Consider the following 22641-nt stretch of genomic DNA (forward strand, 5'->3'; position numbering starts at 1 on the left):
GTTTCATACAGGGAATTTGCCCGTGCGGAACAGGTTGCTGAAGCAGGGCTTTCATTTCAGATTCTGAAAGATCTTGAACCTCCACGTTTTGCAGATGGTGGTCTGAGAAGGCTTGTTTCACAGCAGCGTAACTGTCATGCTCACATAGCTGTCTTGTCTTGCCCTTAAAACTGGCTCGTTTTGTTGTGATTTGGTGTTGTGGAGATTTAGAAGATGTCCATGTCAAAACCTCTGCTTGCTTAATTGCAAACGCAGGTTTTGCATTACACTAGGAAAATCAAACATGTTAAAAAGCTCCTTGATTATTTTTTTAGTGGAATAAAGAGATCACTGAGGTGTAGTAGCTTCATTTTCCCGCTCTCTGATGTAGGAGAATGTTTTCTGCCCCACATTGTATTGCACAACAGCTCATGTGATATTTCAAGCAACTCTTCTGAACTATAGATTACACTTTATGCTGTGGTCAGTATGACTAATGTTTGTATAGAGAGGGAAAGTAAGGTGATCCTGATGAGCGTAATGGGTTTGAGAGTTTACTGGGTAAAGCAAAGGATTTGCAGTTTCTCACGACAGACTTTCTATAAGGCTTTGTAGAAATCTCACCTTATTTCCTTTTCAGATTGGCGATGATGAACAAGGTTACGACCTGGACTTGTTCTGCATACCTAAACATTATGCAGATGATTTGGAAAAAGTCTATATTCCTCATGGGCTCATCATGGACAGGTTTGTTTGACTTCAGACAGTACACTGCTCCAGCTGATTCCATGACGCTGGAATAAACAATCTTCCAGTGATAGTTTTGCTGTCTGGTGACTGTGTAAATAGATTACATTTAATTAGAGACTAAGAAGTACAAGTGCTGATTAACTCTTTCTTGTTTGGCTTCTAAGAGTTTGTACATTTGCAGTTATGCTATTTTTTGGAAATTTGTCATAATTCTCAGGTGAAATTTTGTGGTACTTTCTTTCCAGTGTTTCTTTGATGTTTTACCTTCTTAAAACCTAATTAGAAGATGTTACTTGTTGTGCCAGTTCAGTCTCAAAACAATTACAGTCTCTTGAATTTCCTTAGGATATTAATAAAAGTAAGTTATTAATCGCATCATCTCAGATTTTCTCATGTTCCTATGGTAGATAAGTAATAGCCACCTTTCTCCTGCCTTCTGGGAAAGACATTAGCCTCTGCAAATACCAGTCTGTCACTTCTGTGGTTGCTGAAATCTGTGATGTGCTGTGGAAGTTTTATCTCATGTGATCAGAAATGAGTGCATAAGCCTACAAGGCATTCTTGTTTTAGTTTGTGTTTGATAGTTGCTAATTCCCTTTAAGAGAATGAACAACAAATTCAGTGAAGCAGTTGTTGGAGGCACACAACCATTTAAGAGTGGTGCTGGGTGGATCTTCCTGGAGATCTTGTGAATAGGAATGCATCTAGATTTTGCGTGATCCTGCTTGATTAGAGAAAATAAACATTCTTATAAAATATATTTTTTTAAATATTGTAAAAACTTTGCACTGGAAGTCCATATAAAGGAAAAAATTGGACAAAGTACCTGTCATTAAGTAATTAACATAAAGTTTATAATGACAGGCTTTCTCTGAGAAACTTGCTGTCAGCTGGCACACTATAAATACATACCATGCTTTCTAAAATAAATTACAAGATAAATTTAGAAACAATGATTGCAGAAGAACGGGGCAGTGTTCTCTTGCTCTGCTTTGTTGGTATTGTATTTTGCAGTTAGGACAAATTTCTGGCATTCTAGCTTGGCAAATAAACATAAACTCTTTAGTTTACAATTTGAGAATTTTCTTGCTCCTCAGTGAGGGCTACTGCCTTTTTGGTTGTGTTAGCTTATGTTGCTCTGTGCGTGGAAGCTGAATCTATCTTTGGAAGGAGAAGACACACCTTCGTGTCGCCTATCTGACGGTGAAACAGCTTCAGAGTGTTAAGATTTGCTTTGGCTGAGTGTGACGTATGATAACAAAGGCGTTTGGCAGTGCTACTGTTAGATTAACCTTGAAAAGCAAAACTCTGTTGACCAATAATGTGTAAAAGTGGTAGGCAAATATTTCTGAGCAAAATGTGTTTCAAGTTTGATGCATGTGTTTGCTACTGTTAGTGGTATAAAATGCTGCTGCTATAGTAAGCAAATGAAATGTGTTATGACAGCTAACTTTTTCTTGGTTTTGCATAGGACGGAGAGACTGGCACGAGAAATTATGAAGGGCATGGGAGGACACCATATTGTAGCACTCTGTGTACTCAAGGGTGGCTATAAATTTTTTGCTGATTTATTAGACTACATCAAAGCACTGAACAGAAACAGTGACAAATCAATCCCCATGACTGTCGACTTCATTAGGTTGAAGAGTTACTGTGTAAGTATCTCTGCAGTACTGTGCAGTTTTTATATAAATTTGACTCACTTCAAGTTATTAACAGAGGTGGTTTAATATTGTTACTGCCAGAATGTGCTAATATTAAACAAATAATTAAGGGAATTAAGAGTCACAAGCTAATTTACTCTTTCTCTACCTTATTTGTAATCTGTTTTCTTTTAGACCTTGATATCTCCGCAGCCCAGTAAAATCCTTGTGCAGAGCAGAGACCCTTTCCATGTCCTTTACTTGTTAAACAATTTCCTCTCTGCCCACTACCCCATCTTTAAAGCTGCGGCTCTAGAATAATACAGAGGATTCTCCTGCAACTATGTCTACAAAAATTTAATTCTAGGAATTTTTACGTGGCTTAGACATCATTCATTGGAAGACTTGAAAGCTGCAAAAAAGATTTTAGTCGAGTTCACTATCTCATCTTTTGTTCGGCTCAACCGAACAGTGGACAAAATTAGTTGTATTTGGCCTTGAGGAAAGACTAGATTCATAAACCTAGATTTATGATTAGTGATCACTGAATATGGCACTACCTTTCCAAGACTAGGCATAGCTTGCCTTGGGTTTACATTTTTGGAAAATAATTTATTTTCATTCTGAACACAAGGATTTAACTTTATAGGGAAATTGAACATTCTGTAACATGAGGTAATGTGTGAGTTTTATAGAAGGAAGCACGAGGTTATGTTGTGCAGGTCAAAGGAAGAAGCAGATGTATGTTAGTACTGTATGCTTCCTGACTTACCGACAGCCTAGTCTCATGTTTTCAGGATGGTATTTATGATTTGTTCCATAAGACCATCTGTAGCATGGAAATAATTACATTTTTTGGTTTCAGTTTAGAGTGTTTGAATAAATTGTTTCGTAAGGTTATGCTGTTAGTTCTGTCTCAGCAACTTTGCATTCAAGTCAGCAATATAGGCTACTTGTCACAGTTGTAGACAAGTGCCTATTCCAGTAGAAAAAAATAGAGATTACTAAATTGGAAACTCAGCCTCGTCCTTCATTTCATTAAACTGTGAAACCAGAGATGGAGTTATTTGCAGACTTAGTTTGGACTGTCGAAGAACTTCATAAATTCATGGTTGCTGTTGAGCGATCTGTTGACATTTCATGGCGAAAGCCAGAACTGCGTGGGGCTTTGGTCAAGTCCGTTTGCAGGACGAGCAGCCCTGGCTGCCCGAGGCATACACACGGCTGGCCATCCCGGGGTTACCTGGAAACCACATTCACGTTTGCTGAGCGCAAGGCAGTAATTTAGCTATGCTCTTCAACGAGAAGGCATGGCTGGCCAGAAAGGTTTGTGCCAGCCTTTGGTTGTATCTCACAAGGTACTCTCTGTGCTTGTGCACCGTATTTAAATCAGTGGGAGAGAGCTGTTTGACACCCTTTCCTTCGGCTCCCTCCAAAAGATTCAGGCTCCTGCCGCCGGTCCACTTAACCACTAAGCCACCATGTGCCCATATATTCTGCCTGTAAAAGCCACAACAGAAAGCCAAATGTCTCTATTACAGTGTCATATGTTAAAGAATAGGAAATGATGACTCCCACCTTTTTTTTGGTGAGGAAATTGTTTATCTTCTGCTTTCTTCAAGGAACACTTCCAATAACTTACTTGGCTTGTTTAAAAAACAATATAAAGACTACACCGTTTCACACTCTGCACTTTCTTACTAACTTGGAAAAAACTATTGGAGAAACGGTTTGAAGCACCTGAAAAAAACCCTCTGTTAAAAAGCAAGGCTGCCTTATATGCATGTTTTCTTTGCTCATACTGGTGTGTTAGGCATGCTTTGGTTCATTTCTTTACTACAGCTGCTTTTGTTTATTACTCCCCAGAACTACAGTGCCTTGATATTAATAGGGGAGTGAGCAGCAAAGTAAGTTTTGTGGAAATTAAAAGCCTGTTTTAGTAGTAAAAACGAGTAGATGAAGAGAAAAGTGGAGAAATTCAGACAGAAAGCTGGCTAAGCAGAATGTTTTCCTTGAGGTGTTGGCTTCAGGGTTTTTGGTTTTGTCAGCCAATTCTATAAAAGAATGTTTTCTTGTTCTAGATGAGTGAGGAGCTCCTGTTACCTATGCCTCCACTACAGTATTTACGAGCATTTCATTTCTGTGGACTCTCTTAGGTGGTTATTAATATCCAGACTTACGTCCTTTAGATTGCATAACTTGATAGACTGGGTAAGATTGTCCTAACATGAACGTGTATGTAACAGATTGACTAGGCCTTCCATCATTAATAGTGTCAGAATGCTAAATCTGCTCTGTAGTTTTTATCTGTACTTTACTAGATGGAGGGATTTGTGTTTAGTGATGTCAAAACCATCACAAACTGTAATGGACAGTTGAAAGTGGAGCTAGCTCTCTTGTGGCTGTCTTTGGATGCGATTACTAGATCATGCTGCCTGCCTTTACAGACTGGATAAAAGATGTTAAAAATACCCTGGTCGCATAAACAAAGCAGCTGAACTTGTGTAATGATTTTGAAATTGATGTAATTGAGGTTCTATTCTTGTTTCAAACTGATCATTTAATATTTACAAGCATGTGGGGTTTTTTGGTGTTGCAATGCAAAGTTCATAGTGTTCCGCACCCAAAAATAATTCTCTAAGAATACTGAGATGATCAAGCTGTGATTAAACTTTGCTCGTAACTCCAGCTTTCCAAGTCCTTACAGATGAATTTTAATGATCTGGCAAGCTGTTAAGAAATGAAAAGATAGTGTTTGTGAACAGACCCAGATCTCAGTATTCTTGACAAACAGTTTATTTTGTTTGTGCTACAAGAAGAATGGCTTTTCACCAGGCTCCTGCATTTAAACTTGGAAATGAGCAAATGTTGCTTATGTAGTCATGAAGGGCAGCCAAAAGACAATGGATGGGTTGCACTGTCACTTGGGAAAATAGGGATTTTCAGTGGAGTACATGATAAACTCTGGTTAGGCTGGTCACAGCAGTATTCCGAAAAATCTCTGTTAAGCAAGCCTTACAGCAAATACTGTAAGGAACTTAAAATGCCTTTTTAAAAGGTGATCTTGGAGTCACTTGAGTCAGGAGTTACGATCTTGTAAAGCGTTATTGTTTTCCAGCAGTGACAACGGGGAGGCAGTGAAAACAGATCTAAACAGTAAAACTCTTATGTGTTAAACCACAAAGCATTAAAGTCTTACCAGTACTGAAATCAGAAATAATGCTCCTGAAGATAATTAAAACATTGCTTAATTATTAAACAAAGTTCTTTCCAATGGAAATCTGGTTACAACCAGTGTTGGAAATTCTTTAACTGTTTTTTATCCTTTAATTGCTCAGGAACTCAGTACCTGCATAGGAATGCAGGTTTATATGCCAATGAAGATTTATGTTTTGCATTAAAAAGTGTAGCAATTTGTATGGGTTTTGGTGGGAGGGAGCAGGAAAGTTTCTGTAGGTTAGATTGTTTTTTCGCTGCTGATCATCATACTTTAATATGCATAATCCAAAGGTTTACAGTAACCTACATTTTTGTGGTTTTCTTGTTTGAGTATAGTCTGTTGCTTTGTAGCCAAACAGATCATCAGGAACCTGATCTTATGCATATACCAAGGAGTACGAGTCTGTCATCTATGCATGTAATTTTAATGGAGCAAATACCTGTAATATCTTTCTCCATCGTTGTTTTGTAAGGAATGATGTTTTTTTTACATCCTTCCATGGAAGGAGGATGAAATTCCTATTAGTGTAGGAATAGATAAGGGAGAATCCTGTAATATAAACAAGGAAAAGCTTAAAGAAGCTGTCATTTAAGATCATTTTAAGATAGGGTGAACACAGGAAATGTGCTTTAGCTTTATGAATACAGTGCTTAATTGAATCACATTTTTGTGGTTGATCTAGCCAGTATCTCAGGCATTCAGTAGCAGTGTGTATATCTACTGGGTCAAGCAGCAATCATTTTGGACATCTTTGGTTTTGGACTTTTTCAACACAGTGACATTGATGCTGTTTGGTTTAGTTGTTGTTTGCACTGTTACGGAAGCACTGAAACGGTTGACTATTTATCAAAAATGAATGTTCCTTACAGTAATGAAACATCGCACTTCAGTGTAATTTCAGAGTGGTATAACTGAAACTAATGTTTTCTTTAAAACACATGGGGTAAGACTGAAAAGATACTTTTTCTAATAATTTACTTTTTCTTGTTAAATGTTGTGTCATAGGAATCTGAAAAAGAAAGTATCTGTTAGTGTTATCATCTGGTTTTACATACCTAGAGCTGTCAGCGCTTTTTATCCTAGATCGTTAACATCACTGTACAAAGGATCTGAATAAGTTTTCTCTTTACTATCATCCTAGCATTAATTACTGTGTACTTGGTGTGTGCCTCTCTAAATCATGTTTCCCCTTTTTTGTGATAACATTTTTAGTTTTTGCCGACAATTCATATAGCACGAATATCCGTCTTCACGCGGCTGTAAAAACAGGAAGCTCTACGTGGCTGTCTCTCTGTTCCCCTGTGTCCCCTTTCTATTGCATCTGCAATTTCTGGGTTTTTTGGGAAGGAACTGCTGTTTTGTTGCGTGTCTGCGTAGTTGTGCAGCACGCTTCAAGGTGCAGCAGCAAAATGCTACTATTTTTCTAAAAGGAAGATATGTGGTAAGGAGCTACGAGAATAAAGTTTGATAAGCGATATTAACCTTCGACTGAAATGATTAAATTGTAGGATAATGTCGTCATCTGTAAATAGTACAATAATAAGCATAATAAGCATCCGATATGAACTGTGAGACACTGTCAAGGTTTAAAGTCAGTTGAATGACTTTAAATAAACTGCGAAGATCTGTGAAGCACTCCTAGCAGCTGTTTTTAACTTTCTTATGTAACGGTTCATTTATGTTTCTATCAAAGTTTAGTTTTACTGAAGCAAAATGCTGTTTTGAGTTTTGGTGTACCTATGTTGCTGTTCAATTACTATAAGAAGTAATTTGATTGTTACTAATATTTGTTGTAAACTAGGCAAACATAAGCTTTTCTGGCTATTTTTGTAGCTTGTATTTCTAAATATTAATCTGTGCCTTGTTTGCTGGCTATTCTTGTTATTGTTATGATTGTTTATTCTTATTAGAAGAGTAAGGCTTTCTAAAGCATTAAAGTTTAAAATGTAAATTACCAGCTATATAGCAGCATGCAGCTTGGAAACTGAAGTGCGTTTTGTCCTGTTTCCATATCTGTAGGGAATGCATAGCAAATCGTATCTTTTTAGATACGTATGTGTATATAATGGACACAGATGAGAGATGGTGCCTGCATTTATGCAAATCTCTTGTCAAACAATCTTTAATCTGAAATACCATCTTTGAGTTTGATCGGTTTTAATTTCTTAGTTAATAGACACTGTTGGTGCTGTGTTTCTGAAAGCGTAAACATTCACTGGTTATGTACTTTGCAGTTTTGGTATTTACTGGAAGAAAAATTACTTTAATTCTGGTAATGGTAATGCTCGCCCTCCTCTTTCTTATATAGAATGATCAGTCAACTGGAGATATAAAAGTAATTGGTGGGGATGACCTCTCAACCTTGACTGGAAAGGTATGGCTCTTTGTATGTTTAAAAACAAACAAACAAAACCACTAAAGAACCCACATACCTGCCTGGTTTTAAGGCTGCTCTTTTAGTGTGTGAAGATTATAGAGTTTAAAAAAAAAAAGAAAACAGAAGAGTTTAATTTAAGTATTCACCACTGCATACTAGGAGAGTGGGTAAGTCCCACCAAAGCCATCAGTTTAGTCTGAACTTAACAAAAAAAAACCCAAACTATTCACCATCTTCAGTATCAGCAAATTTTAGGAGATTTTTTTTTTTTTTCTGCAGTGCCTGAGAAGAATAATCTTGTGTGGGTTGTTGTCTACAAATTACCTTTAAAAGAGAACAGCATTATTTATTTGCTGTATTGGCGTTTTACTGAGGTAGTGATGGGAATTCATACTGTCGAGATGTGTAATTTGCAGCCCAGGTTAGGAACCAAGATTCCCGTTACAGGCAGTGAAGAGAGAAGGAAATGGGAGAATGTAAATTGGGAATCTGCTTTTCTCCAGTGACTCTGTGGAAATCGTTGAGCCAGATGTCTGGGGTTAAAGCATCAGTGTCTCCTGCTCTGTCAGAACACATTACTTTCCCCTTCTCCTTATGTGATCTTCAAGGCATGTATGTCACAGTTCAATATATAGGATGTAGGTATGACAGAATTGTATGTGTCTCTGTAGTATGACACTTTTTGCATTACAAGAATACGAATTGTATAGACTCTGTTGTGATCTCTTCTGCATGTATCTAGAATTCTCAAAGTCTAAATTATTTAAAGACCAGTTTGTACTCAGCGTGAGATACTGAGGAGAATCTCATTGGCAGCTAATTGTTATTAGAGCATCAGAAATGTTAACTACATAGAATTTGCTGTTACATGTGTAAACATACATAAATGGTGGTGCAAATATTTAACTGCAGTGAAAATTAATAAGTTCCAGAGATTAATATATCTAAGAAATAGCATATTCTCTAGATACTAATTGATTTTTCTTTTTTTTTTCTTTTTCCTCCCACCAGAATGTTTTGATTGTAGAAGTAAGTATTGTGTTTCACTTTGAAGTTCTAATGTGTGACTGGTAAAAGAGTTCTTACAGAAGTTGTTCTTAAGCCAGAAAACCTACAGTTTCTGGTTTCAAGGCTTTCAGCTTCTGATTCCAGGCCTGAATTTTGCAAGTGGGCTCTGAATTTGAAGTGATCTGTGTTTTGAATTCTCAAATTGCATTCAACTGCCAAATTTAACAAGGAAAATATTCATGTAAAATTGTTTGCATTTACTTTCAGTTTTCTGGGATTCTGTCAATTCCAAAATGTCTTCTTTTTTTTTTTTTAAATTGTGTTTTATTTTTATATTTTGAGAAGTAGCCTGAACAAAGTGATATTAAGCATATTACTGGTCTGGGTTTATAACAGCAAGCTAGGAAATTAAACTGCAGAGGTAGAAAGAGGTTCCTAGTAGAAATATCCTAAAATATGTGAAAAACAGATCTAAGCCCAATGTTCCTGTGTATAATTTGTTTAGAGGATAGTGACATACAGAACGCTAATTCCTAATTAGCATTTTGCAATTGCTAAATTTCCATTCCTCTGTTTTGTCATGGTTCTTTGGGTGATACCAGGTACAGTACACCTCAGTTTGATTTCCTAGAAGGTACTGTTGCTTAATTCTTGCTTTCATAACTCTTTCTTGATGGACAGTGTTGCTTATGTTCAATAAGTATCGCTTTGACAAAGGATGTTCTTGAGTAAGATTGCCAATTTCAGGTTAGGGAAGCAGCAGCAGTAGACAGAAAAAATGGATGTGCAATCTAATAATGTCATAAGGCTCCAAATAATGGAAATGGCTTGTTTGTAAGCGAAGAAACAGCTATGGCAGTTGATTAAGCAGCCAAAGGGAAGGATGTTTCCTCTCATAAAATGTGGGTTTTGTGTATGTTTTTTTTTCAGTTTGAGAAGGTTATATTATTCCACAGGAAGCACATTCAGTTCCAAAACTCCTACCAAAATAGTATGTATACAGCAGTCATCTGTGTGACCAGTGGTGTCCTTTGAAGTATATTTTGCTTCAGATAGGCAGATGCATTTAATTATGTATCTGCTCCATTTCAGATGAATGTATGTCTCTAAAGTCCCAGACAGCTAACTAGGTTAGTTTCTCATTTGTTCAGTGAATCATCTATCCAGTGACTTGTCGTATACACTGTCAAATATGAACCCTTTTACCAATCACTGTTTTAACTGTCAAACAATAAAAATGCACATTTATTGTAGGTTTAATATCTTGTGCACCAGAGCACTAGGCTTTTCTAGACAGCATCCCTTTAATGTGCAAAAAAATGTGAACAAAACAGAGATTCACCTCCAATAAACAGATAATCACACAATACAGAATCAGTAATAGGTTCTATTTTTATTTTGGAGTATGGAAGTAGCTACTTCTGTTTATTTGCCAACTTTTATTTTTATCTATGTATCGGTATGTCTTTTAACTTTTCTTGAGTTTATAACCATGATTAAAAGCATTAAGTGTTAAAGACAGTGTTGCTGATGGGTGCTGTGTTGAGTTTTTTGTTTGATTTTTATTTTAATTGGGAGTCATGGGAAAATAAGCTGAAACCAGGACATTGCTGCTTCTGTGTTATCTACCTCCTTTCACTTCAAATAGGCTTGATTTCAGGCCAGGGTAAGGACTGTCCCTCTAAAGATCATGTGATTATTTCAGTCCAAATGAGGAGTCCATTTCTGATGCTTCAGTTGTAAGCCCTATATTCTTTTTTCTGCTTATGTGCAGTGGACGGGATTAAAATGGTGTGTCAAAATTAATTTTAGTGTGTTTGAATTTAAATTAGTTGTTTAGAACTGCACCCAGATATTCCCAGTGGAATTTCTTCGGCTGTTTCTTGGATCTGTAATGTAAATTACACTCCTTTTTCTTTAATTGCAATAATGGGTTGTTCTGCCTATTTTCCCTTATTACTTTTCTTTCTGTTGTATACAGCTGTCTCTGTAACTGAGATCAACGGCAAGACTAATGTTACTGTTATCATATTCGAATTAAACATTGTTTGTCTAATAGCTGCAAGGAGCACAAGCCATAAAATCTCCAAAAGGAGCCAAGAAGGTCATAGTTCAGTAACTGCTTTCAAAGTCATAGTTACCCACAACAATTAAGAAGTATTGTTAATGTGTGTGATCACTTTACTGAGCATAGTTGTGTAAGCACAACATGGTGTTACGTGTCACCTATATTTGATTATGAACAGTATTTTGGCATATTTTCATGCTATTGGGGATGAGCAATTTCTGTGGCAGAAACTTGAAAATGCTACTCTGACATGTTTAATATTCTTTCTTACTTGAGATTTTTATTTTCAGGATATAATTGATACTGGTAAAACAATGAAAACGTTGCTGTCTCTACTTAAGCAGTACAATCCAAAGATGGTGAAAGTAGCCAGGTAAATTTTTAATGATGATTATTTGTGCTGTATTTCACCTTAAGAAGGACACACAGTTAAAAAAAACCCAACAGTATAGAATACATTTCCATGGAAGAGAAATGGGAGGGAACATTTCTGCAGGAGTCATAGGAGTCATATATGATGCGATCTGTTGGAGTTTAGTATTTGTTTAAACTCCAAAAGCACTTTCACTTGTTATGAGAACATACGTTCATTTAGGCTGGCGGAAGCACTGTTCTTTCCAATCTTACTGCTGGAGGAATTTCAGTGTTTCAGAAAGCAGGTAGCTTGTGCATGCCTGGTACCTATCTTGCCTTATCATATTATGGTAAGGTTTGCAGGGTTTTACCACTGAAGTCCAAGTTAGGTTTAGAAGTATATGGAATAATTTAAATCTTTTGGGCTTAAACAAATACCCTCTCAAGTTGGTAGAGGTATTTTCAACACAAATTTAGTTCATAAATGTGGACTTTTACTAGAGATGGGGATAAAAAAAATCAGTGGTTGTCACTTATGTATATGTAGTATCTATCCAAACATGTTTGTTTCTGCTTGCGCTATCTGCAGCTTCGGTATACTGCAGTGGTGTACCTGTGCAATGGAGACCTTTTTTTAGTTTGCCTTCTTTAATTGTAGAATTAAATTAGTTTGCACACTAACATTATTGTTTGTGTAGTGTGCATAGTGCAGCTGAGCTTTAGAGGTCATTCTGTGAGAGTCACCCAGCCATATGCTCTTCCAGGCTTTTCTACTTAGTTACATCTTTAATCAATTAGTTTCAAAACATTTTATAATTAAATAACTTACAACAAGAAATGTTGAGGATAATATTATATTATTAACCAATATCAACATTCTTCCTACTTCTTTTTAAATTGCGTTTTTTACACTGCTATGCTGTGGTTGTGTATTTTACAATAAAAACATAATGATTGCTGGGGATTAGAGATAAAGCAGAGCTGTGTGTAATATCTAATCGGTTGTGTTGCCATAACAATGTCAAAGCAGTTGTTAGATGTACGAGAACAGCTCTTCTTGCTGATAATCTGGAGGTGACCTGCTGAAGGTGAGGTTGTTGAGGATTTCTCCCTGGCTGGATTAAGTGTGTCAAATTTTAAGTATCTGTCACTGAATAGTGCCATAACACTGCAGTGTACATCATGAATATAATCTAGTATGAGCGAAGCCCAGTTTCCTATTATTTAAACCTGTTGCAGTAATTTGGGTCTGCCAAAGACCTGAGCAGGTAAACGTGATCATTCTAGATAGTGTAATGTTCTTCATTACTTCACTTGCCTCTCTTCTGGTTTTTTTTGGTTGGGTTTGGTTTTTTTTTCTTTTTAAATTTTCTTTCTCTCTGACAATTAAGCAGTTGTTGCAGGGAGCTGTGAATTAATATGATTTTGGGGCTTCTTTGATCAAATCCTATACCAATTCTCAAAAATTAGGTCTCACAACTAGAAGTTTCAGTAACTGTCTAAAATTGAAACTGTGACTCTGACGAATGAAGCCCTACCTTCAGGGGTGATCCAGGAGGGAAGGAGGTCTGTGCTTAATACACAGAGTTATGCTGACCTCTGTCTTCACATTCATCCATTGACCACCTTTTCTTTACCTCCCAAAGTCTCTGTATGGCAAAGACCATCAAATGTCAGGCCTGTGGGGTTGTCTTCTAAGAGGTAGAAGTGCTCAACTGAGTAATAAGTGAATCAAACTAGCAAGGCATTTCTCTCTACTGCAATACCCCCAACTCTGTATCTCCATGCGTTTTACACCTCTGACTATTAATTCTGGAAAAGTGGATCTGGTTTGTATCACCTGATCATCAGAACCAATTTTCTTTATGGGAGTAATTAGTACTGCCAGTGAAAAACAGTTGATGACATGTTGCGGAAGTACAACTGAGGTTGCATTTAAGCAGCTGAACTTTTGCTTCTTTTGAAAAGAGCTCAATTGGTCTGGCCAGATCCCAAGTTGTCGCCTCTTTACCTATAAGCTAAATTGCGCCTGAAGTTCCTAACACACATAAAACCCTGTTAAGTCACTTTTCACGATGAAAATCCATCCCGATCAGTATCTCCTAGCCTCTTTCTTGCAGACCTGTTAGTTATCCTTTAGGCTGTGAACCATTCATGATTTTAGGAAGTTTCAATTTTGTCATTATGATCAGCTGCACCTGCAAATAAAATAATAGTTTAAAACATGTGTAGTTATGCTTTCAGTTATGCACATTTAGGCCAAATTCAGTTTGTCTGTCATCAAAACAGTTTCATATATTTGTAGCCAGTGCTTTTCCATGTTTCAGTTTTACATTGATTTTATTTTACAGTTTGTTGGTAAAAAGAACTCCTCGAAGTGTGGGATATCGGCCAGACTGTAAGTGACTTTTTAACAACCGTTATTAATTTTTAAAAATATGTCAATGTATTGTGTACCCTTTGGTCAAAGCCCAAGGATGTTCCAAATAAGTTTTCACTAATGATTCTTGATAGATTTTGCTCTTATTTAGGGAATTTAAATATTTGGAATGTGTTTTGACAGAGTTAATCTAGTCCTTTTTTTCCTTAACTTTTTGTAACATTTTACTCTATGAAAAGCAAGTTTTGATATTTTGGTCCAGGTTACACCCTTTTCATGTGCAAATTCTCCCAGCTTGCATGTAGTCAAATGCTTTGGTCAGCAGAATCTGCTGGATTCACCTTTGACACTTTTGGGAGTGATTTGGCTGTCTAAACCTAGCCATCTCATGCCATTTGGATGTCCCCAGGAATGTAGGAGGACCACATGGGGTAGTAGGTCTGATAAAAGTTTACAGTGATAAGATGCCTAAATTGGCACAAAACCGGTTATGTCTGGGCACCCTTCTTGTCTTCTCCTGTCTGTCCCAAGACCATAAAGAAAGGAATAGCATCCAGAGCAGACAGTGGTACCAGAGTGACGGCTCCTCCTGCCTTGGGAAGGGCTATGTGTTTTAACCCTGTTCCAGAGGCTAAATTGCTGTTAATTTGGACCGTGTACTTTCACCTATGGAAGTGGAGTGAATTTAGCAGCAGAATCGCATCCTCTTACTCCTTCTTTCCAAGGTTGTACAATATTCTGGAACTGAAATTTTTCAATGTCTTAAAAGCTTAATTGAGGTGTTCCCCTCAGTCAAGGATGCCCCTCATTCCTGAGATCTTATTATAGGCTTAGCTGGGTTAATGGTCTGCCTTTTGAGCATCTTGCAGCAGATGACTTGTTTTGCCATCTGTCCACAGAGACAACCTGCTCAGTGCAGGACACGTGAGCTCTGAAAGAAGAGACAACAAGGCAGTAATGGCTGGGCCTCCGTTTTATCCCTGTATTATGAGGCCAAGTAGACGCTAAACGTCGCCTTAATTTTTCCAAAAAAGCACACAGCCTTTCCTTTGAATTACATGATTTATCTCCCTGTTTTCCTTCCGGAACCTCATTGTAGCCAGGGAGAGAAAAACCACACAGCTTTCCTGTGCTCAGGAGTCTTTCATTTTAGCACGAGGGGAGAAAGCCATTTGATAATTTTATATTACTTTGTATTTTACATAATTTTATATTTTTGGTCATTTTATAGCGTGTTGGACTGATACTGTTTGACCACCCACGAACTGTTCTGCTAAAGCTGTTCCCATTTAGACAATCTGTGGAATAGCTGATGTGCTCTTTTTAGACAGCTTCTCTGGGAGAAGAAAAAACCAATACAACTCAACAAAACCCCCTCTACCTGTTTCTGAAACCTGCAAGCGACTCCATAGAGAACAGAGTGCCCTTTGCTCTTCACTGTTCTCTATACCAAGGGATCAGGATCTAAGACGTGCTTTGGCAGAGCTGTCCTGCAGTCGTAGTGTATTCCTACGTATCAGGTCGATACTCTTGCCTGCGAGTCGCAAGAGTGGAGTTCATCTGGGCAGTCACTCAAAGACAAAGGATTTGTTTCCCTGCAATAACTGTGGTTCTGATATTCACATTATTCTGTGCTCACTCTCCCAGCCCTTCACGGAGAGTCTTACTGGACTTGCACACCCATAGTTTTGAAGGAGCTGCTGACTGAACCTGCCTACTGGTTATTGCCTTTGGGTACCGTTCCTGCAACCCTACCCGATGCGCAGGTCCAGCTCCCAGAGGTGCTGCCTTTTGAATGATACTATGAGGCTGACTTGTGCTGTGCTCACCAGTTCCACTGCTTCTGCACTGGCACGTCAAGCATGCAGGAAGTGCTGGGAAGTATCGGCTCTTTTTCTATGTGTTTACAAAGTTGCAGGAAATTTTCAAGGAATTTTATGTTCTGATAATAATACCCTGTCTGTAGATTTAAGTGCTTCCATTCATTTCTTGCAGACTGCATGCTAGCACCATGCTGCTGCGTGGGAACCAATAAATAGATCTATTTAATTTTGCTTTAGTTAATGAAATAAGTCAACAAAGGAAGTTAAAATTTTAAAATAGCTCAAATATTAATCCGAGGATACTTGAGTGGAAGAAATAAAGTGAGTTAGGATGCATACATATCTACAAAATTCCAGATTGTCTCTGTAAAACGGTCTAGTGAACTCTAGGAAGTTCTTTTCTAACATACTGGTGACTTGGTCTTTTTCAGTTGTTGGATTTGAAGTGCCAGACAAATTTGTTGTGGGATACGCCCTAGATTACAATGAATACTTTAGAGATTTGAACGTAAGTAATTTTTCCCGTATGTTTTTGTCCATTTAAAACTAGGGAGGAGGAAGGAAGGGAAGTCTCCTCACATCACTCTCCCTCCTCTGTAAATCATGCCTTGTGTGCAAATCTGTTCCGCCGGTGATGCAACAATGAAAGCAAACCCTAGAGCAGCAGGACAGTGTTTTGGAGCTCTTATGAAACTAAAATTTATTTTGCTACGTGTGGAATGGAGGCTAGACATCTCTGTCAAATAATGTGAAGTTTGTGTGAAGTTTCTTACCTTACCAGATGTCTACAACAAATAAATGCATTTACTTAGTTATATGAGAACTAGAGAAGAGAGACCTTGGAAGTTAAAAGGGGTTCACTTTTTATTCTAAGTCATTACTTCTTCATCTGGGTCTCACCAACCTTATATCAGACTCTGGGTGTGATAACTGGAGGGAGGAGGAAGAAGGCAATGTTGAGATTTTTAGACAACAAAAGGCTCAGGTTCTGCATAAACAGTATCACAAGATTCTTTCGTACTGAAATGTGTATAGCATGCTTGTATTTTTTTGAGAATTATTGAATACATATGTAAAACATTGGTCTCTTACATTACTTTTCTAACAGGAGATTTTTATTTTATTTTGTTTCAGCATATCTGTGTGATCAGCGAGACGGGGAAGCAGAAGTACAAAGCATGAAAGCATAGTTCAAGTGCTATGACAACAGAGCTTTGAAATGTTTTGTTTACTGAGTCCTATCTTTCACAGGCTTCAACTCTGGTACACCAGCTAAAATTGTAGAATGCCCCAGCCCCACTGTCATATGCTTACTATAATTTATTGCATGTACAATATAAGATCTTGTCTTGTTCATTTATATTTTAGAAATGTAAACAACTAGTGCAATTCTGCACTTCTTATTTTGATTTGCACTATGACTCTACCGACTATTGCTGCCCCTGGTTGGGTTGTGCTGTTTGTGAGCTCCAGAGTCTAACTCTTGCAGTGGTAAATTGCTTAAACCTCATCAACCCAGAACTGATATAGTTCAAGTACTGTAAATGTAAAACATTTTATGATAGGGAAGTCTATTAGTAATATTTTTAAAATCTGTAATTTAAGTTTTATATTTTAATGCACAAATGTGATTGTGATTAATGGATAGTTGCACCTTTGGGTGTTATAAAGCATGAGGAGCAGCCAGTTACAGTATCTGTAATCTCCAAGGAGCTCATTCAGATCTCCTGGAGTTGCCTTATTGCTGTAAAGGAAGTCTGGGTGAAAAATGTTTGTTTGTTTGTTTGTTTGTTTTTTTAAAGGAGATGGAATGACAAAACAGAATGTTTAAAATCTAGTTTTAGTTGAGCTGCCTGTTTCTGTTAGATTTTTTTTTTCTTTAAAAATATCCATCAGCCAGTGGCATTGCCTTTTAAATTTAAACGATTTTAATATATTTCTGAAAAAGTATTGTAATGTTTACTTTATAAGATCTACAAAACAAAGTACTTTAAATAAAGGCTGTCTCTTTAAAATAAGCCCCATAAATCTATGCCACTCATTCTGTGTATTAAAGTGCTCTTGAAATTTTCTTCTCAGTAATATTTTTCATAAGTGTTTCTGACAGTAAAGGCAGACTCTACATTTGTTATCTTTGTAGAGCTTTTGGTTAACATTATCCTATCTATGAGAGAGATGATAAAGTGCTGAGGGAAAATATTGAAACACTTGCACATTCTATAACCAAACTGGATTTCAGAGAAAATGGTTTAAGCACTGTCCTTTGTTCTGTTTTGGCAAAAATGAAGAGTGGCGATTATATGTTCATTAAACATATACACGTGGAAAAAAAAACCCACAACGATTTCGTAAGTAATCATTTGGGTTTGTTTCTTTAACACCTCTGTTCATGTCGAGTTTAATTCTAAACATGGCAGCTCATCTCACACCTTGTCCTTGTGCCGTGCTTTTCGGTCCCTTAGCTTACATGGTTCTTGTACATCTGCGCGTGGATTCTTCCACCGTATGCTCGGATTTAACACTGCTCAGTGCTTAATACATAGTGAAGTTTTTGCCAGCCTGTTTTGACAGATTTTTCTGTGGTTTTGAAGTTGGGGTCGTGCTTCTGTACTTTTCCAAGTACTGCGCATTGTTGTCCATCCATGGTGTGCTCAGTTACAACTGTAGTAGTTAGTAGCAGGCCTAAAATATGAATAATTTACACAATGTAGTTTAGATCAAATGACCACAATGTGTAGGAGGTCTATTTGTAAAAATTCTCATTAACAAATATTAGAACACTGATCATGATTATACTATACTATTGCAACATTATAGTTAATGTTCCAAAAAGCTTTTTTTTCTAAATGCACTACAAGACCGATTATATTTCTTGATGTCCTGAGTAATGTTTGTGTATCTGCCTTTTCGAGAGCCTGTACTGTCCCTGGGACTTGTTGGAAAATATATGATGCATCTCCAAGAAGAGGAAACACAAAAGCAATATAGAAAAATATAAACCCACCTGAGAATTATTACATCCATTCAAGTTTTCACTAGTTCTGGTTGAACTTAAGGTCTAATCTTAAAAAGTAGTGTTTTCTTCAACCTTCTTAATAGTTCCTACTTCACAATGTGGTTTAAAATAAATTAATGGCGTCTGGAGATCACACTAGAGAGTACCTATTAGAAGTACCTATTTACACATGAAAACAATGAGAATTGGTGATGTTCAATGTCTTTTAGGACTAAACCCTTAAATTAGTTTGTCCTGAAATGTTTTCCTGTCTTGGTTAAGATGGTTATTGAAATGCTGTGATTTGGGAAAGGGAGGAGAGGTTGAGTTAGTCATAACAAGGGGTTTATCTTCCAAACCATAGCTGGAGTGGGGAAATTACTGGTCTGTCCGGGGTAGGAGTTGCAACTGCAAGGACATCTGCCCGTGGCATAGTCACAGAAGAGGTTTGGGAAGATACTTTCGAGCTACACTGACCCCAGGAGCGATGCTGCAGGATCCCAGGTCTGTCTTCTAACAAACCTCGCCTGTGTCTGATGGAAAGGTCAATATTTGAAAAAAAAAAAAAAAATCTTACTGAATGTTCCCACATTTCAAATGCTGGGGAACAGGCACGTTTTTTTTTTTGCATTTCCTTCACATAGGCGCTTGTCAGAGGAAGTTTTATCACCCCAGAGGGATTCCTTGTTCAAAAGCTTTTGTTACTCTCTATGAAAATTGTTCAGAGAAAAACTTAGCCACTCTCTCGCCCTTGCTAGAGCAGTTCTAACATACTGCAGCCTTTTACAGCACCTGTGTGTGCACTACAGGAAGATAAATTCTCACTTGAAAAAAGTTGAAAATGCAATCGTTACTTTTTATTCAGTAATTTTGGTTGAAAGACTGCGGTTGTAGTCACACCTTCACAAGTTAAATGCAAACTTTATGCAACCCAGACATATATTGCTAAAACATTATGAAAGCACAGAGAAAATCTTGTATTTGAACATTTATGTGGCATTTGAAATTCATTATAGTTCCACATTTTATGAATCACAAATGTATGCTGGAAAAATAATTTTGAATATTTATAGGCTTTACTATACTGTTTCACCCTGTGACATCTGGCATTTCTGTACATTTTGATAATTCTCGCCCCAACGCAGACCACTGACGCTGCCTGACTTGGTACCGCAAATGTGTAGCTCTGGTTTGGAGTGTTTATTCTTCTTGCTTTAAATGCACACTGATCAGATTCTGAAGTGCTTTAGGCAGAGCTGGGAGATGTGGTTAAAAGTCTTCATGTGAACTGAGCTGGCAGTTCACTTCGGGGGGTGAATCCTGGTTTTGAAAATTGAGACAAATGAGGATCTTTAAGCTGCCTTGTAATTGTATATCCTGACTGATTAAATGTTGGTGGTGTTTCATTGTCTATTATGCTCTGAAAATCCTGTCAAGCATGCACTAATCCAGCAGTGAGGATCTGACACCACTTACAGGGAGCTGGTTACTCACGATTCATTAAAGGACTGTTTCTGCCGTGTCTGACTGCTTTTAGTTCCCATTCAGGTTGCACCTTGCAAGATCAGATCTCAACTGTATGCAAGTATCTTTATAAGCAAATGAGACATCACAGTGGTCTTATTTTTTTTCCTTTTTTTTAGTGTTTAAGGCCTTGTAATTTATTTCATTTCACAAGCAATTGTAGTTTTATAACTATTTTGGTGGGGAAATTGCTTCCTAGCTCTGTAAACGTGCCAGTACTCCGCTGCAGACCCAAAGGTGAAGAAGGCAGGGCTAGAAAAGCACAAAGATTCAGCACGATGTAAGAATTGGCAGTGAGGATTTTCATCCCTAGGGAAGCTGCGAAAGGGACCACACTAGCAAGTGCCAAGTGACGAAGGCTGGTGCGTGGCGCGTGTTGGGGATACATTTGAATGGCTGCAAACAGACTTCTGTGACCAGGCTTTCTTGCGCCAGTAAAACACCAACTGCTGAACTGAAACCTCTCAGAAGGTGAAAATCTGTACAGAACCGGGTAGGACAGGCAGGCCTGTGACGGTGAGTAAATCAAGATGCAGGTAGAGTAACCTGTTCCAGTAAGAGGCTGGTATTTATCTAACAAATGATTATTGGTGGCTTCTTTATCTCCCCCCCGCCCCGCCAGCTATAACCAGAAAGGGAACCAACCCTCTTGGGTCTTCTGCGTATCTCCAGGGTGCCCGTAGCGAATCGCTGTGTAAGCTACAACTGTGGGCATTAGGTGTGGGGGTTTTCCCAGACAGTCTGTGCTCTCCTACAGGTAGCGATCCCCCACTCCTTCCCTCCACAAGTGTAGCCAGGAAAACGCCCCGCTATGTAATGTCTGTTTGTATAAATAAGGAACCATCTATTAAATAAGGGCCCATCTCTTTCCAACTCCAGTCCCAGCTCTGTCAGATTTCTTACAGCTGGGTGGCCATCCATGCACAATTTACAATCCTGAAATCTCAGGAGCCACGGTGGGAATGCTTCAGGATTGCTTTTGGAAGAAACCTGGTCAAAACTTAATTCTCCTACAATATTTTGCTATGCATGGCAGCGAAGTAACCCTATTTATTTCATCTGTTCCAATCCTGCCACTGAAAGCACCACATCTCCCCATCGATTTTGCATGGGAGAGTGTGCTGATGCCCTGTACGCTGTGCAGAGGCCACGGATGCTGGCGTGGGCTGGGTTTGCTCCTCGAGATCCAGCGTCCGCCGGGGAGGCCGCCCTCTGCCGCGATGCGCCGCTGCGAGCACCACTGGCGTGCAGCCCGCGAAGCAGCCGGGGCAGGGCTTGTCACCAGCACTAGGTGTTGGCTTAGCTGTCCTTCAGTTCGGAGAGGGATAAAATCCTTTTCTCTGGGAACAGACTTTCTGGGTATTGATGAAACACGCTGCCTTTCCTGCTCTTTCTGCAGGGTAACCTGCGGGGTCCAGGGAGCGCCGGAGCAGCGATGCCGATGCTTCACTTGCCTGTTTCCCACCTGAGGAGCTGGGATGTGATAAAGCCAGCCCTAAGGCGGGGGGGAGGAGAGCATGGGGGTGTGCACTTTTAAATATGCATTGCAGTATATTTATCAGATCTTTTTCTCCTCAATTTCCTTTCTTGCCAATTTTCTCTCTTCCATTCACAAAATGCAAAGTACTCAACAGCAATCAGAGAATACAAAATATGAGGCAGAATGTCCTTTGCAGTGTAAACGCCTTACACTTGCAATTAGAAAACCATCTTGTGCTTTCTAGTAAAGAATAACCACAACCCCCCCACCTCTTGTCTAGCTGCATCTTCCACACCACCTAGTAACCTTCATATTCTGTTACTTGAACAGCACACAAGAATGGGTTTACGTGAGAAATTACTGAGCGCAATGTCTTATCCTTTGCTTCAGAAATGAAAAGATTTGAAATTGTATTTTTCTTCCATTTGGTGAGTTTGTTGCCAAGAACCACTGAGTCATCAGGGTGCCAGTGCCATCGTTTGCTCTGGTCATCGCACTCTCGCTTTAGCAAACTCTTACTGGCAGAGCGGGTGAGCTGGCTTCTGCTTTGCCATGTGGCTGCTACCTGCCACATTTAATTTAACCCAAGGAGATTTTGTCCTCAGTGCAGTTTTGCATTGGGGATACTGGCTGCTTCCCACTGAGGCCAGCTGCAGAACTGGGTACACAGTGAGAGCCACCTTAGTCAGAATTACCTTTGCTAAAGGAGAGCGAGACATATGAAGCGTTTCTTCTCCTCTGTAGTGCAAAGAGCAAGACCTGAACTTATTAACATCTAGCACTGGGAGTTGCTGTTGTGCAAGGCACTGCACAAACACCTACAAAAGCCAGTCCTGGCTCAGGGCACGCTGGATGTGAGCTGAGGAAAAGCAGATGAGGTGGGTGGGCAAGAAGTGCAAGGAAAGCAAGATAATGCTGGATACCACAATGAGCTGCCAACCTTTGCCAAAAATTCCTTTTGCATCAAAGGAGGTGAGCAGGAAACCGCTGAAGGTAGATAAGGTGGCTTTTTGGGTTGCTTTTTTAGTGTTTACAGGAAT

General features: G+C 38.5%; 1 protein-coding gene across 1 annotated transcript; it reads left to right on the top strand.

Annotated features, from left to right (window-relative positions):
- Window positions 1-204: 204 nt before the first annotated feature.
- On the top strand, window positions 205-17620 carry LOC104071694 (hypoxanthine-guanine phosphoribosyltransferase; the record flags this gene model as incomplete). The annotated part of the gene is made up of 9 exons (XM_009585245.1): window positions 205-245; window positions 620-726; window positions 2201-2384; window positions 7901-7966; window positions 8981-8998; window positions 11336-11418; window positions 13751-13797; window positions 16034-16110; window positions 16737-17620. Coding segments are annotated over 9 exons (671 nt in total), but the record flags the coding sequence as incomplete, so codon positions are not given.
- Between the last annotated feature and the right edge of the window lie 5021 nt (window positions 17621-22641).

This window comes from Fulmarus glacialis, unplaced genomic scaffold (genome assembly GCF_000690835.1).
Source record: "Fulmarus glacialis isolate BGI_N327 unplaced genomic scaffold, ASM69083v1 scaffold40870, whole genome shotgun sequence".
In the NCBI taxonomy this organism is placed as follows: domain Eukaryota; kingdom Metazoa; phylum Chordata; class Aves; order Procellariiformes; family Procellariidae; genus Fulmarus; species Fulmarus glacialis.